Below are 14,736 nucleotides of genomic sequence, written 5' to 3'. Positions count from 1 at the left end.
GCTTAAATTAAATGTACATTGATGCAATATAAAAAAATACGTATAATATATACATTATAAGTGTTGTCGTATTTCCATTAATTATTGAAATTAAATGGTTGGTTCACGTTGGAACCAAAGCCAAATGTGTTGTTTGCAGCCTGTGGGGCCAAGGATTCATCGATAGCTTCATCATCTTCTCCGAAGTACGTCTCAATAATTTTGTAAGCCTTCTCATAAATCTTATCATTTTCACTCTGTTGACAATTAAAGATCTTTTCCATCCCACCGACTTTTTCAATGGCATCAACATATATATTCATCGACAAACCTTGAGATTCCTTGTCTATTTCCCCCACTTTCAAGATATGTTCTAAGGCTTCCAATGCTACTTCCAATATTCTTGTATCGGCAATCTCTAATAAATCACACAACGGTTTTATGCAACCTTCATTAGCCAGATATCTAACGATTTCGGGTTTTTGTAACCCACCTGAAGTGGCATTTGAAATAGCCCAGCAAGCTTCCTTCTTGGTCTTATATTCTGCAGAACTTAATAATTTAATCAAACCTGGGACTAAACCAGCATCAATTACAGCTTGGATTTGGTCCACAGTACCGGCAGTGATGTTAGAAATTGTCCAACATGCTTCCTTCTTAATATTTTCCTTTGGTGAAGATAATAATGGAGGTAAGGCTTTCAAAACACCTGCATTTAGAACGGTTTCGGTTTGCATATCATTCCCTGTCACTATATTCCCAACGGCTCTTAGAGCTGGTGTTTGCACTAGGGTGGAATTGTGAGACAGTAATTCAACTAGCCTTTGTGGAATTTTATTATCAATTACTGCTTGAATTGCCTCTGGTGGGCCATCAGATAAATATGAGATAGCCCAAGCTGCATCCACAATAGTTTCCAAGTCTAAGGAATAGATCAATTTAGCCAAAGTTGGTAGCGATAATGACACAATCGACCAATCTGGATGTGGTTTCTTACCTCTACATAGATTAGACAATGTCCAAGTGGCAGTTCTAATTAATGTGGTCTTATTACTTGAGAAAAGGCCTAGAATTGGTTCCATGGCCCCACAATGCAGGACAAAATCTCTATATTCAGGTGAGTCACCAGCGATGTTACCAAGAGCCCAAATTGCTTGTTCTTGCACTTCAACGGAGCCCGTATATAACAATTGAATGAATAATGGAACAGCACCTGCCTCAACGACGGTGGCAGTTTGTTGAGAGGAGCCTGATGCAATATTAGTTAAAGCCCAAGCAGCTTCTAATTGAAGTAACTCAGGTTGGTTTTCATTCATGAACTCGACAAATCTTGGAATTATCCCTGTTTGAATAACCAAATCAATAGGTGGTGAAACCTCTCTTGAAAGTATTTGTCTAAATTTCACAGTGGCATTCAATTGTTCTTGCAAGTCATTTGATTGAATCTGTTGGACCATTTGGGGTAATTCTTGTTGTAGTTGCTGTATAAATTGTTGTTGCCCCGCAAGGGTAGTATCGTCTTCATCCTCTGAGTCATCATCGGCGGTAGGGGCAGCAAAATTTCTTCTCTTGGCTAGTGCTTCGTCTCTCTTTGCCTTTCTCAATTCCACTTGTTGAGTATCTCTACGACGACGAAGTTCATCAGCGGTGAATCTTCCTTTGTTCTTGAAGTTTGTCCTTCTATATTCCGGGACAAACTTATTTGCAGTAGTATCTGATGAGTCCATTCTCTTCTGAGGCAGTAAGTTCCTTATTCTAATGGTCTTCTATTGTTATGTGGCTATTGCTATTGTTATCCTTATTTCTCCAGCAGTTCGATGGTTTAAATTTTCCAAAATTTTAGACTGGGAAAAAGAAACTAGTGAACGACACAATGTTTTTTCCTCCCACGACAAAAATCACTTTGAACGTGGCGGTGCCCGAAAAGTATAGAGAAGAACATAATAAGATATAGCACACAGTCATATATATATTTTAGTGAAAAATACATATTACACAATTACATATTAGGTAGGCGGCATCCCATCCCAATGGCAGAAAATGGCAGAACCAGAAAAGATTGCTATCAAATCACACACAGATTGCAAAGATTTCACGATTCTGAAATTATTGCCAGGGATGAAATTAGCCTTTCTAATTGGAAAATAACTTGCTTGGAAGCAGCTAACAATCAAATCTAAAAGATCGATTCGAGTACACATCTCCCTAAACTATGATTCACAAAATTTACACACACGGAATCAGAATTTGGAAAAAGCACTCAAAATAAACAATAGAATCGATTGGAATCCACTGTGATCAGTTATTTCCCACAAGCGACACTCACAATTAAGAAAAAGGGGGTAATTATTTTTTTCCGGACACACACATATTTTGGAAAGGATGAAATAAAACTTGGTAAATTAAGAATTAGAAATTAATTCAGGATAGTAAAATAAAATAAAGTTTGAGTAATAGTAGTAATCCCTTAAGATTATAATAGTATTAAAGCACCGGCCATAATAGCAGAACCAACAGAGATACCAAATACCTTCAAAGAACCGAAATTCTTGGCACTTGGAGCAGCATTGACAACAGCTTTGTTAACACCACCGGTATCAGTTGTATGATGATGTTTGGTCTTGTTGAATCTACCGTATCTGTGAGTACCAGATGGCTTTGGAGCATGAGACTTCTTAGTCTTGTTAAATCTACCGTATCTGTGAGTACTAGATGGTTTTGGAGCATGAGACTTCTTAGTCTTGTTGAATCTACCATATCTGTGAGTACCAGATGGCTTAGAAGCATGAGACTTCTTAGTCTTATTGAATCTACCATATCTATGGGTACCAGATGGTTTAGAAGCATGAGACTTTTTGGTCTTGTTAAATCTACCATATCTGTGAGTACCAGATGGTTTTGGAGCGTGAGACTTCTTTGTTTTGTTGAACTTACCATACTTGTGAGTAGTATGAGTAGAAGTAGTGGTGATTGTAGTACCATCAGTAGTTAAAGTCTTGGTGGTAGTATAGTCATGTTCCTTTTTAGCTTCGGCAAAAGTAGCAACAGTAGCCAAAGTGAAAGCAGTAACAGTAGTGAACTTCATTACTAATTGACTTCTCCTCGCGTTTGTTTTGTTGTCTCCTTTATGATATGTGTATGTTTAGAAAAATACTCCCTCTTGTGTCCTTTGGATGTATCTTCTGCTTGTTTCGTTTTTTTCTTTCTTGTTTCTTAGTTAAAAGATCTAGGAGAAATAAACTAGGTATATGTCAATTATTAGTTCAGTGAATTAGAAGCAAACAATACGATTTCTTTAAAACTTGCAAAAGGAAAAGCAGCACAGAGAAACAAAATACAATCTTAAAAGAGCTGTTTTTAAAGAATGGAGAGCAACATGGGATGACGACAACAAGGATAGTGGAAAGTGTGGAAAGTTTGGTGATATTTATTCCAAGTCAGAAAATTTTTCAGAGGAATGGAAAATGGCTCAAACGATAACATGAATACTAATTTTTCGCCGCGGGATTGACCGAAACGGATGTTGTTTCCCTTTTCGGTTTGTTTTCTTAGTTTCCCTTTCCGGATACACCGGTTACCCGCATTGATGTCTTACGTAATACTGGCACTCTTTTTTCCAATGACATAAAATATAATTAAACTATAGTAATATTTCCCACTAAATATAACACTACAATAGTCTCCAAAGGTAAAAAAAAAAAACGATTATAAACTCTAAGGTTTTATCCAGTCAAACGTTACCCAATCCCTTGAGAAGTGATCTTCATTGTTTGAAGAGACATCCTCCTCACTAACAAAATTGCAGCTATCCTTAAATTCCTCAAATGTCTCGAAATCCAACTTGCTCCTCGTCATATTCCTCAATTTCCACAAGAACACCTGGTGGTAGCATTCAATTTCGGCAGGTGTAACATCTTCGTCGTGATAAACTGGAACATACTGCATCTCCCCATTTTCTAGGAACTGAACCAAAATTTCGTATGGTGGCTCACGAAATATCCTCACAACATTCAGAACGGTGGGTTCAAGCCCGCGACGTATTGCTCTTTGTCTGTATACTACTAATAGGTCTCTGTATATGATTGCATGATATTCGCGACACTCAAAAAATACCACTGGAAACGGGATAGCAGAATACGGGGATGGTGGTATACATTTTGTTATATTAGGAAGTCCAGTATTCGTGTAGTTGTAGTATTTTGGATAAATGAACTTATGGACCGGATTTCCATTGTACTCCTTTGCTGACCTGTAATAGCTGCTTAAATGACTGTTTTCACGTGGTCCTCCAGTTTCCAATCCTAGAGCAACAGGACAAGAAAGATACATGGTCCTGTTTATATAAACGGGACCATAAAGAGAAAGAACAGGGACATTAGATTTAAACAAATTTTCATCCCATTGCATCTCCTCTGGGGATACATTAGAGAGGGCTTCCTCTTTAACTATAAAGTGTCTTAATATATACCTCCAAAGGTTCTGCTGAACACCCTGGAAAGTAATGTAGAAATCCATCCGCTCAGCTAGTTTCCAAAACCCTGCCCTATAGGCATTCTCTAGTTTATTATTGAAGCCAAATGACACAACATGAAGAAGAGAATATTTCACTTGTTGTATAGTCCTCTGAACGAGAGTAAGATCATCGTCGAGGTGTCTTACCAATTTTAAGCCATTATCACACTGCAAATTCATAGCTATTTTATTGAGCTCATTCTTCAAGTACCATAAAACAACCTTTTACGTTTCTGTTGGAGTGAAAAGGTACCTCACACTTTACCTTTTCTGAAAAATGCTTTCATACTATTTTTCGATATCAGGGACATCCATTTTTTTTCCAATTAAGGGAGAACAAACGTATCATAGATTACGTAGACACCTTCCTAGAAAATAGTTTAACATAGCGTCTGAAAGAGAGAATTACACACTGACCATTCTTAAAACGGCTGTCTTTCTATTAATTATATATGTTGTTTTTCACTCCTAGATAAATAGCAAGAAAACTGTTTCTTCAGAAAAGCCTGTTTTTGATTCTAACGTTGCTTACTTGAGTGTTAAAGCAGTTTGATCTCTTTCCTGACTCCATCAAAATGACTGCTGTATTTGGGCTCACTAATTAATATCCTAAGACCTTTACAATGTCAGTTGTTAAAATGCTGTATAAACTCGTTATGTTAAGCATATAGAAAGGATATCATCCTCAAATAAAAGTAGACGTCAATTCCGAATTTTCAGCGGAATGCGGCTGTGCGCAATTTCTCGGGAAATGGAAATATCTTCACGTTGGTCATTGTGGCGACATTAATGACAGAAAAACACAAAATGTAAAATGGGAACGTTAAACATATGTATTATATACCATACTTAGTATCCACGTTAACAAATAGACCACCTGTGAAGTTAAGCCATCTAAACAGAAAATTCTAAATCCGATTCTTTAATTCCATGCTATTATATTTCAAGGTGGAAATGCGTTCCTTCAATTGTTAAGTCAAAAACAGCAGCTGAACATGGTCCATTTGAATCAAGTGCTTCATCAAAAAAGTAAAGACCAAATCATATTTCTGATTTTATTTTGGAAGCCCAGTGGATATGCAAGTAATTGTATAAACAAAGTAAGAAACAACCTAACAAATTTCGCTAGTAATCAACATCATTCCTATATTTATACCTTTATAGAAAACCAGTAATAAACGATGCGTTTATATAATAATCTAAACAAACGAACCAACAATGGCAATACATATAAAGAGTGCGCATTACCGGAGGCGTTGCGTGGAGTTAATAGTGTTATTTTCATGAATATGAAAAATTACAAGGTACCCCAATGTTAAGTTTTACCAAGCCTTTGGATGGTGAAGTGATGCATAAGGAAGTAACTATCCCATTGCATGATATCTGTAATGTTTCTTTCGTGTATTTTGATATTCGAGATTCCTCCAATTGAACGTTCATTATCATAAACGTCTCTTTTTGAAAAGAAAAAAAAAGGTCACATTTATACCAGGTGAGCAGTTGCCGCCAAAGGTCTGACTCTACCCTCTCTATCCAAGGGAGGAACATCTTTCTCGACAATCTTTGCCTTTGGAACAGAACCCATGAAACCCTTATTCTCCACCAAAGTAGAGCTTCTTAAGTACAATGGATCCTCTTGGTAGTATTCGTCGACTACAGGATGTAACAAAACAGTTTGTCTTTTTATCGTCAATATACTATTGGTAGGTACCGCAATCCAATCACCTCTTTCAAAGGTTAGTGGTTCAGAAGCAACCATAATAACATCCTGGTTTCTATCCAATCTCTCCATTCTATATTCTCCAGGAGATGTCTCTACGAAGCTAGAACCACAACTAAAATGGAGTGATGCGGCTTCATCAGTCTTGGATGTAATATATCGAGATACAATCACCGTGTCACCGTCTGTGACGGCAAAGTTCAATAATGAAGGCTCTGGTTCAGTCTCATTATTACTTATCTCCTTTGTCCAATTCTTAATGTATTCAATAGTTTGTAACAAAGCTTTCCTGAGAGCAACATGTCCAAATCCACCCTCTTTCTGAGATGGGTCAAACCCATTTTTATCAAGGGTATCTAAAAACAAGGCAAATGCACATTCTGAATCTGTACTCCCTTGTAGATAATTCAGATATTCATCTTTAATATGATTTAATAGCTTCCTTTTAATTTGTTTAAAATTCGATATACCCCCATTATGCATGAAACATAAACTATGATAGGTAAACGGATGGCAATTAGTTTCAGATAGAACACCATAAGTGGATGCCCTTACATGAGCGAACACCAAGTCTGACTGAGTCTTGTCAGCCAATGTGCTTAAATTTTGGTTGTTCCATGCTGGTGTAATCGCCTTAAAGATACAAGGTCCATCTTCTTCTAATTCAGGTTCCACGGGGTAATATGCTACTCCAAACCCATCTCCATTGATGGGTCTCCTTCTATCTAAACGAAGACGAGAATCGAAGGATTGATTTATAATGGAATGGGCCGGCCTGGTTAATAGGTGAGATAGACGAATGGGTTCTTTTCCCTTAAAAATTAGAAAACGGCACATCCTCTCGCTATTTGATTTTATAAGCAGTTGGTTCTTTTTAGAGTTCTTCTATTCGTAGAAGGACTTTCTTTGATGATTGTCAGGGTCCTTGGCTACTTATAATCAGATTATAGATCCCTGGAATAGAATGCGTCATCTGATTTTCACTGTTTTCCTTAAAAAAAAGTCTCGGTCACGTGAACACGATTTTTTTGAAGCCACAATTCAATCATCAGTAGTCTCGTTATCTAATCATTAGAAACAAAATATATCAATATTACAAATTTTTTTGATATACAGCATATATATTCTATGCTACTAGTAGCGGGTATATTATATATTATGTATGTAAATATCGTTCATCTGAATGTTAATTTCCTAATCAATCTTGCACAGAGATATACCGTACACCCGATGAAACGAATGGCCGCAGATAAAGCGACCAACCAAAGAATAACGGTAAAATATATAGTTGCCTTTGGTGACAACAAATGTATTTCAGCTTCCTGATGTAAATCTGTATTATCTCCTGCCTTCCTCAAAGCCAAGTAGTCACCAATACCACCGGTATTCAGGACTGCTGCAATAATGGCAAAATTTGTCATTATCCAAAAGATGATAACTAACGATCTGACATTAGCATAGTAACCTGTTTTCTTCTCTTCAATAGCGGCTTCATTAGGACCAGTATTTTCTTGCTCATCTTCCTCTTTTGTCCGCGATAAGATGTTCATATATTTGTCATAATTTGCCTGGATTTCATTACTAGAAACAAGAATCTCCATTTGGAAAGTACCATCCTCTTTAGAGTTAATCTTACCCAATGGCTTAGCCACAGAACCTTTGGTCCCCCAGGAAATATCATGCACATTACAAAACGCGTAGATGTTCAACACATTGATATAAGAGGGACTCAATAGCATATATTGTATAAAACTTGTCAACATATGCCATGGTTGTAAATAAATCAGGGAGCTTAACAAATAGAGACAGTAGGTGGAAGCCATGGAGATAATCATGTCTCTGAATGCTTCGGTAAGGATTAACCCCTTAAAGGATAAATGTTCTTCATCAAGCATACCTTCAAAAGATTTTACACTCATGAACAAACTACAAAAGGTCATGTAGATCATTAACACGGCGAAGAACAGACAGGAAAGAATGTAGAATTTCTCGGTACTCTTTGGTTTATTACCTAGAGATAGAATGAAAGTCGATAAGATGGAAACACCATATAACCATAGAAACACAACAGATAATATATTGAAAGCAGAATGGTAAGAGATTGCAATGGATAGTGTTAATATTCTAAACACTAAAAAGAATGAGCTTAATGAAAACCATGACAGCAAAGTGTTAAAAAACAAGTAAATGAATTCAATGTTTAGCATGAACTTTCTTCCTATACTGTGACCACTAGTCCATATTTTATAAAAATGGCAGAATGAATAAACACTTGCAAAAAATGACCCATTCAACCATCTCCTCCTCTGAAGAATAAATTCTGGGACACTTTCAGGAACATCTGTCGATGCGAAGGCACTTTTTGAATATTTCAATATCCAATTACAATTCTTCTTGGTAACAATCTCAAAACAAAGGATACGATCTTCAGCTAAGTACATATTAGAGGAGAAGAAGTGAATACCTTCACTTTCCACTTTTTCACCATAGAAATATTTTTCCAATGGCTCACCTCTAACAGCAGAAAATCGGTACGCAGAAAATGCACCAGGCAAGACTGTAATAAAACCAAAATTTGATTCAGTGGTTTTATCTAATATATTAGACATCTTGTATTCAAAATTTTGGGATGCTACTAACGGATTCAACAGCTTCACGAAATTTTTCCCCAAATCAGCTTTGATTTCACCACATGCGCCACCTACGGTTGGATTACGGAATTCACGCCATAACTGGTAAATAGAATCCTTACCAGGCATAGTACCGGCGTCTAGTAAAGTAACGACATTAGGTTGTAACAATTCTGCAAACCCTTCGAATGCCCATCTATGAGAATTAATTTTCTTTTGGTTTTGTTCCTTTAGACAGAACATTAATTGGATGGGGACGGTTGTTTGATTACATTCTAATTCAACACCCTTTTCCTCACTCACATTGGTAATGTTACATAATGTGGTATGCTCGTAGACATGCATTTGTACATTCTTATCATTAATTTGATCCTTGGCAAACCCATCTTGATAACACCCTAATGAACTCATTAATGCAAGAGATTTTTCATTAATCTTGGATCTACCATCAGAGACGACACAAACAACGATTTTCTTCCATGCATCTGCCCCCCAAATATGAGAATGGTTTTTCTTGATCATGCACCTAACATTATCCATGACACCTTTCAAAGTTCTCCCCAGTAGAATGTGGTCTTCATTGTACATTGTTATGACTATTAATAATTCAGTAGGTCTAATAGTCATGTACTTCAATTGTCTTACTGTAAAATTTTCCTGGGCTAACATTGTTGGTTCACATGTAACGGCTTGGTATCTCATGAATTTGAATTCATTGGTAAGGTTTGATTGGGCCTTGGAGTAATTATTCAAAAGTACTTTACTAATGGGTGAATCGAAGATAAAATTACCGTGCCATAATTTAAAGCGACGAACTTCTGTGCCTGTACGTTTAGGTAACCATTTATTTGGTTGTTGTGATGTAGAAAGGAGGTTGGATTCTGAATTTTGAGAGACGGATGATGTGAATGATGTTCGAGATGATGTAGTTAGGTGGACCTTATCTAAGGTGTTGAGATCATCCTCTTCGTCATATTCACCGAGATCTCTGTGTGATAAACTGGGACTTAGGTTTTTGTTTGAGGTTGAGACATCTGAGAGAGGACGATTGTACGGGTCTACAATCTCATCGTTGTTATTCAAATATGAATTGATTGGATAATCTTCCCCGTTCATATCGATATAGTACCCCTCTGGATCATTGTTTATTTCATCTTGAGAATAACTTTTCATGGGATCCTCATTAAATATTATATTATTGTTTACTGGAGGTAATATAGGCCTCGTATCGTCTTGGTTTGGTACAAAATGGTCTATACTGGAGTTTATGCTTGGTGAATGGTTATTGCTACTATTTTGGTTGTGATAATAGTATTCATCATCATTGAAATACGTGTTAGCATTTTGTGGATTCATTGTGGAATTATTATATTGCGCAGGTTGTAATTGGGAGCCTATCTGGTTCATGCTTGAAGCATGTGTTAAATCTGGAGTTGTCTGAATAATATTAATAGAAGGTAGTTGGTATGCTGCTGTACCATTAGTAGTGTTGGCATGGTGGTTATTGTTAGATACAAATACATCGTTATATGGAACACTTGAAAGTTCAGTTGCTTGGTTTGGTCGAGCATTAATGAAACTTGCGTAATCATTAGTATCATGCCTTTCATGTTGGTACTGCTGATGCGTCTGATCATCTGAAAATTGTAGCGGCTGTACAGGACCAAATGAATCAACGCTTCCTTGCGGTATTTGTGATGGTGGAGGTGGTCTATGTATGTTCATTTGGTATGTTTCGTTGTTGTATTGTTCGTACTCGTTCCTGCCAGGGTCCTCATGCTGATCGGCATCAGGATGACCTTCTTGATCGTTCGTGTAATACTGGTAGAAGTTATTATTGCTCATCGGTAGTTACAGACTCTTGTATTAGTTGCAGCTGCTTAGCAAACCTCGGTTATGGACGTTCTTATAAGTTGGACGACGTGTTCAGAGACCCTTCTTGCACCATTCTATATTAATAGAAACTTTGACTGGAAAGTTTCAGCATTGCTCGAGCAAGCCATGCGCCCGCTTCTGTGCGCGGTTGCCCGATTCGGTAACTTAATCGCACGAATTGACATTCACTGAAAAGATGGCGGTGTTCGCGTTTACGCGCCCAGCTCTAAATCAAAAACAAAATCAAGATCAAAAATGCGTGCTATAGAACGGATGTTCTCTCAGGGAATCCAATTCCAATTCGTCCCTCCGTGATGAGACGGACCCTGTCTCCAACAGCTCCAGACGGCATTGCGCCTGGTGGTACACGTAGTTTCGTTTGATCTTGTCGATTATACTCTCCTGTAACCCGCAGGGCTGCTCGGCAATCTTGAGGGCGTTCTTTAGTAGGATCTTGGCGTTCTTCATGAGAATGTCTAGGGTCTTTTGGTTGGCCGTAGAGGTGCCGTTTCCTCCCTCTTTGAGATGGAATCTTATTAGCTCGTTGTCCGAAGCGTTAACGAGGATGTCACAGAGCTGGAATACGATCTTACTCAGTTCATCAGAGTTCGATCTAAGCAGAGAACTACGTCTATTGGATAACTGTGCCTTAGCATTGTTCAAGAAAGTGTTCAACCACGTGCATACATTCCACTTAATATCCGCAGAAGTGGACTCGTCAATGTTCGTAATGGTAAACTGTAAAATATCGATCTTAACCAGATCTAATTGTGTATTTTTCTCAGAATCAGAACCATTCATGTTGATTAATTTTTTCAATTCAATCAGGTCTTCATTTTGCAAACAGGTTAAACATTTAATTTGATATTTTATTAGATCTATCTCATTGGCAGTCGATGAGTTATCCCCTTGAGATGGATGATTAAAAATTGTCTCATCAAGGTAAGACCCAAATTTATTCATCTTATCAGATATGAAATTTAACTGGACAGCATTAATTAATCCTGATTTCTTGTTTTCAATTAATGATTCTAAGATTAATTGAATAAATTTGAAGGAGTTGATAATAACTTCTTGTACCGTCTCGGCACTAATCTGTTCAGTCATTTCCATGGTTTCTGTCCTATCATTATCGGGATTCATTACTACACCGGATCCATCATTAGAAGGGGCTGGTTGTTCCACGTCAGAAGAGTGAGAAGGGATGGAGGATAATGATGGTTCATCATTTAATTGGAGTTCTAATTCCACGATTAATGTTTGCGATAATTTTACAAATTTATCAATAAATTCAATCAATTGCACACCATTCAGTACATCATCAGTAGATTCTAAAAACGTTAGGTACCCAATTAATAAATTATATTTATAATCCCATGAACTGGATGGATCTTGCTCTGAAGTGACTCTTTCCAATCCAGTTTCAAACATCTTGACAATAATATCAATAGGCATGACAATATTTCGTAATCCATCCTGTAAAACTCTATCCTCTTCAGTGTCTTTAAAATTAATAAATTTGAAGATATTGATGTAACCATTATTATTGCTAAATTCAGTGAATATCTTCAAAAATAATCTCATTTCATTATAATAAATATTGAATGAATCTCTAGAATTACTACCCATCACATTTGCGCTAAGACCTACATCATAACATTCCATGGCCTTGTTATAAAACCTTAAAGTTTTCTTTAAATCGGATAATTGCCATCTCTCAGCCTGCTCTTCAAATTCGGTCCCCTGAATGTAATAGTCTTCTTGGGTAATTAACTGTTTAGGGGCATGCTTGGCATGATTTTTTTGCTTCTTCTTGTTGATAGGTCTTGTTTTGTGCATTCTTGACTCAATTGTGGCTTCCTCTGTCTGTGAATTTTTCTGACCTTTGTTCTATCTTTCTTAAATCTTTCCTCAAATCTGTATTTTTCAAGGTTGCTTTTAACTCAGGGCTACGAGAGAAAAAACATTGCAAACAAATCTTAATACTTCTACAACATAAACATATAGTAAATAAAACTTGTGTTCCTAACTGAGTAACAGAATGCATCAGAAACTGCCAGCATTTACCATTATAAGAAAATCTTTCTTTAAGGTTTAAATCTGAGGCTCTTTAATCACGAACTATGGATTAAATTTACTGGCCAAATGAAATACCAGATGCACCTGGACTTTGTAGTACACATTCAATTTTAAACAATTAATGAGGAAACTAACACTTTACCTCTGTCCTCTGAAAGAATGTTATTAGCGTTATGTGTGGGATTGTTATAGAGTGGTTTGATTGTTCTTATTACATACAATACTGGTCACAATTGATTATACATAACATCTCCAATAGTGGGTGCCTGATTTTGCTATCTTATTCTGTTTTGTCCTGTCCCATCCTTTTTATTTAGTAGGCTTTTTCAGGCACTTTATCTTTCAATCTTCTTTAGAATGCAATAAGATCATTAGGTTTATTCAGGAAAACAATAGAATATTATCCTCTAATGATATAACGTTAAAATAAAGAAGAAGAAAAATAATCACAAAAAATGAGGTTTGGGCCTGCCAAACGTTACCCAATCCCCCCGAGAATTGATCCTCGTTGTTTGAGGAGACATCTCTATCACTAACAAAATTGCAGCAATCCATAAATTCCTCAAATGTCTCGAAATCCAACTTGCTCCTCGTCATATTCCTCAACTTCCACAAGAACACCTGGTGGTAGCATTCAATTTCGGCAGGTGTAACATCTTCGTCGTGATAAACTGGAACATACTGCATCTCCCCATTTTCTAGGAACTGAACCAAAATTTCGTATGGTGGCTCACGAAATATCCTCACAACATTCAGAACGGTGGGTTCAAGCCCGCGACGTATTGCTCTTTGTCTGTATACTACTAATAGGTCTCTGTATATGATTGCATGATATTCGCGACACTCAAAAAATACCACTGGAAACGGGATAGCAGAATACGGGGATGGTGGTATACATTTTGTTATATTAGGAAGTCCAGTATTCGTGTAGTTGTAGTATTTTGGATAAATGAACTTATGGACCGGATTTCCATTGTACTCCTTTGCTGACCTGTAATAGCTGCTTAAATGACTGTTTTCACGTGGTCCTCCAGTTTCCAATCCTAGAGCAACAGGACAAGAAAGATACATGGTCCTGTTTATATAAACGGGACCATAAAGAGAAAGAACAGGGACATTAGATTTAAACAAATTTTCATCCCATTGCATCTCCTCTGGGGATACATTAGAGAGGGCTTCCTCTTTAACTATAAAGTGTCTTAATATATACCTCCAAAGGTTCTGCTGAACACCCTGGAAAGTAATGTAGAAATCCATCCGCTCAGCTAGTTTCCAAAACCCTGCCCTATAGGCATTCTCTAGTTTATTATTGAAGCCAAATGACACAACATGAAGAAGAGAATATTTCACTTGTTGTATAGTCCTTTGAACGAGAGTAAGATCATCGTCGAGGTGTCTTACCAATTTTAAGCCATTATCACACTGCAAATTCATAGCTATTTTATTGAGCTCACTCTTCAAGTACCATAAAACAACCTTTTACGTTTCTGTTGGAGTGAAAAGGTACCTCACACTTTACCTTTTCTGAAAAATGCTTTCATACTATTTTTCGATATCAGGGACATCCATTTTTTCCAATTAAGGGAGAACAAACGTATCATAGATTACGTAGACACCTTCCTAGAAAATAGTTTAACATAGCGTCTGAAAGAGAGAATTACACACTGACCATTCTTAAAACGGCTGTCTTTCTATTAATTATATATGTTGTTTTTCACTCCTAGATAAATAGCAAGAAAACTGTTTCTTCAGAAAAGCCTGTTTTTGATTCTAACGTTGCTTACTTGAGTGTTAAAGCAGTTTGATCTCTTTCCTGACTCCATCAAAATGACTGCTGTATTTGGGCTCACTAATTAATATCCTAAGACCTTTACAATGTCAGTTGTTAAAATGCTGTATAAACTCGTTATGTTAAGCATATAGAAAGGATATCATCCTCAA

The 14,736-nt window shown here is 36.9% G+C and overlaps 7 protein-coding genes across 7 annotated transcripts; all 7 read right to left on the bottom strand.

Annotated features, from left to right (window-relative positions):
* Positions 1-77: 77 nt before the first annotated feature.
* SRP1 (karyopherin alpha) lies at positions 78-1,706 on the bottom strand (the record flags this gene model as incomplete). The annotated part of the gene is made up of 1 exon (XM_003677368.1): positions 78-1,706. One exon carries the CDS (start codon positions 1,704-1,706, stop codon positions 78-80), a length of 1,629 nt encoding a protein of 542 aa, XP_003677416.1.
* Positions 1,707-2,452: 746 nt separating this feature from the next.
* NCAS0G01750 (uncharacterized protein) lies at positions 2,453-3,064 on the bottom strand (the record flags this gene model as incomplete). Its single annotated transcript, XM_003677367.1, has 1 exon — positions 2,453-3,064. The coding sequence occupies one exon, from the start codon at positions 3,062-3,064 to the stop codon at positions 2,453-2,455; it is 612 nt and encodes a 203-aa protein (XP_003677415.1).
* A 629-nt stretch (positions 3,065-3,693) lies between these two features.
* On the bottom strand, positions 3,694-4,671 carry NCAS0G01740 (uncharacterized protein; the record flags this gene model as incomplete). Its single annotated transcript, XM_003677366.1, has 1 exon — positions 3,694-4,671. The coding sequence occupies one exon, from the start codon at positions 4,669-4,671 to the stop codon at positions 3,694-3,696; it is 978 nt and encodes a 325-aa protein (XP_003677414.1).
* Positions 4,672-5,974: 1,303 nt separating this feature from the next.
* Positions 5,975-7,048, bottom strand: DUG3 (glutamine amidotransferase subunit DUG3; the record flags this gene model as incomplete). Its single annotated transcript, XM_003677365.1, has 1 exon — positions 5,975-7,048. The coding sequence occupies one exon, from the start codon at positions 7,046-7,048 to the stop codon at positions 5,975-5,977; it is 1,074 nt and encodes a 357-aa protein (XP_003677413.1).
* Positions 7,049-7,386: 338 nt separating this feature from the next.
* Positions 7,387-10,686, bottom strand: CHS1 (chitin synthase I; the record flags this gene model as incomplete). The annotated part of the gene is made up of 1 exon (XM_003677364.1): positions 7,387-10,686. The coding sequence occupies one exon, from the start codon at positions 10,684-10,686 to the stop codon at positions 7,387-7,389; it is 3,300 nt and encodes a 1,099-aa protein (XP_003677412.1).
* A 279-nt stretch (positions 10,687-10,965) lies between these two features.
* On the bottom strand, positions 10,966-12,555 carry NCAS0G01710 (uncharacterized protein; the record flags this gene model as incomplete). The annotated part of the gene is made up of 1 exon (XM_003677363.1): positions 10,966-12,555. One exon carries the CDS (start codon positions 12,553-12,555, stop codon positions 10,966-10,968), a length of 1,590 nt encoding a protein of 529 aa, XP_003677411.1.
* Positions 12,556-13,176: 621 nt separating this feature from the next.
* On the bottom strand, positions 13,177-14,229 carry NCAS0G01700 (uncharacterized protein; the record flags this gene model as incomplete). Its single annotated transcript, XM_003677362.1, has 1 exon — positions 13,177-14,229. One exon carries the CDS (start codon positions 14,227-14,229, stop codon positions 13,177-13,179), a length of 1,053 nt encoding a protein of 350 aa, XP_003677410.1.
* Between the last annotated feature and the right edge of the window lie 507 nt (positions 14,230-14,736).

Source organism: Naumovozyma castellii, chromosome 7, assembly GCF_000237345.1.
Source record: "Naumovozyma castellii chromosome 7, complete genome".
In the NCBI taxonomy this organism is placed as follows: Eukaryota; Fungi; Ascomycota; class Saccharomycetes; order Saccharomycetales; family Saccharomycetaceae; genus Naumovozyma; species Naumovozyma castellii.
Note: the sequence above shows the minus strand (reverse complement) of the source record. Positions and strands in the feature narration are given on the sequence as shown.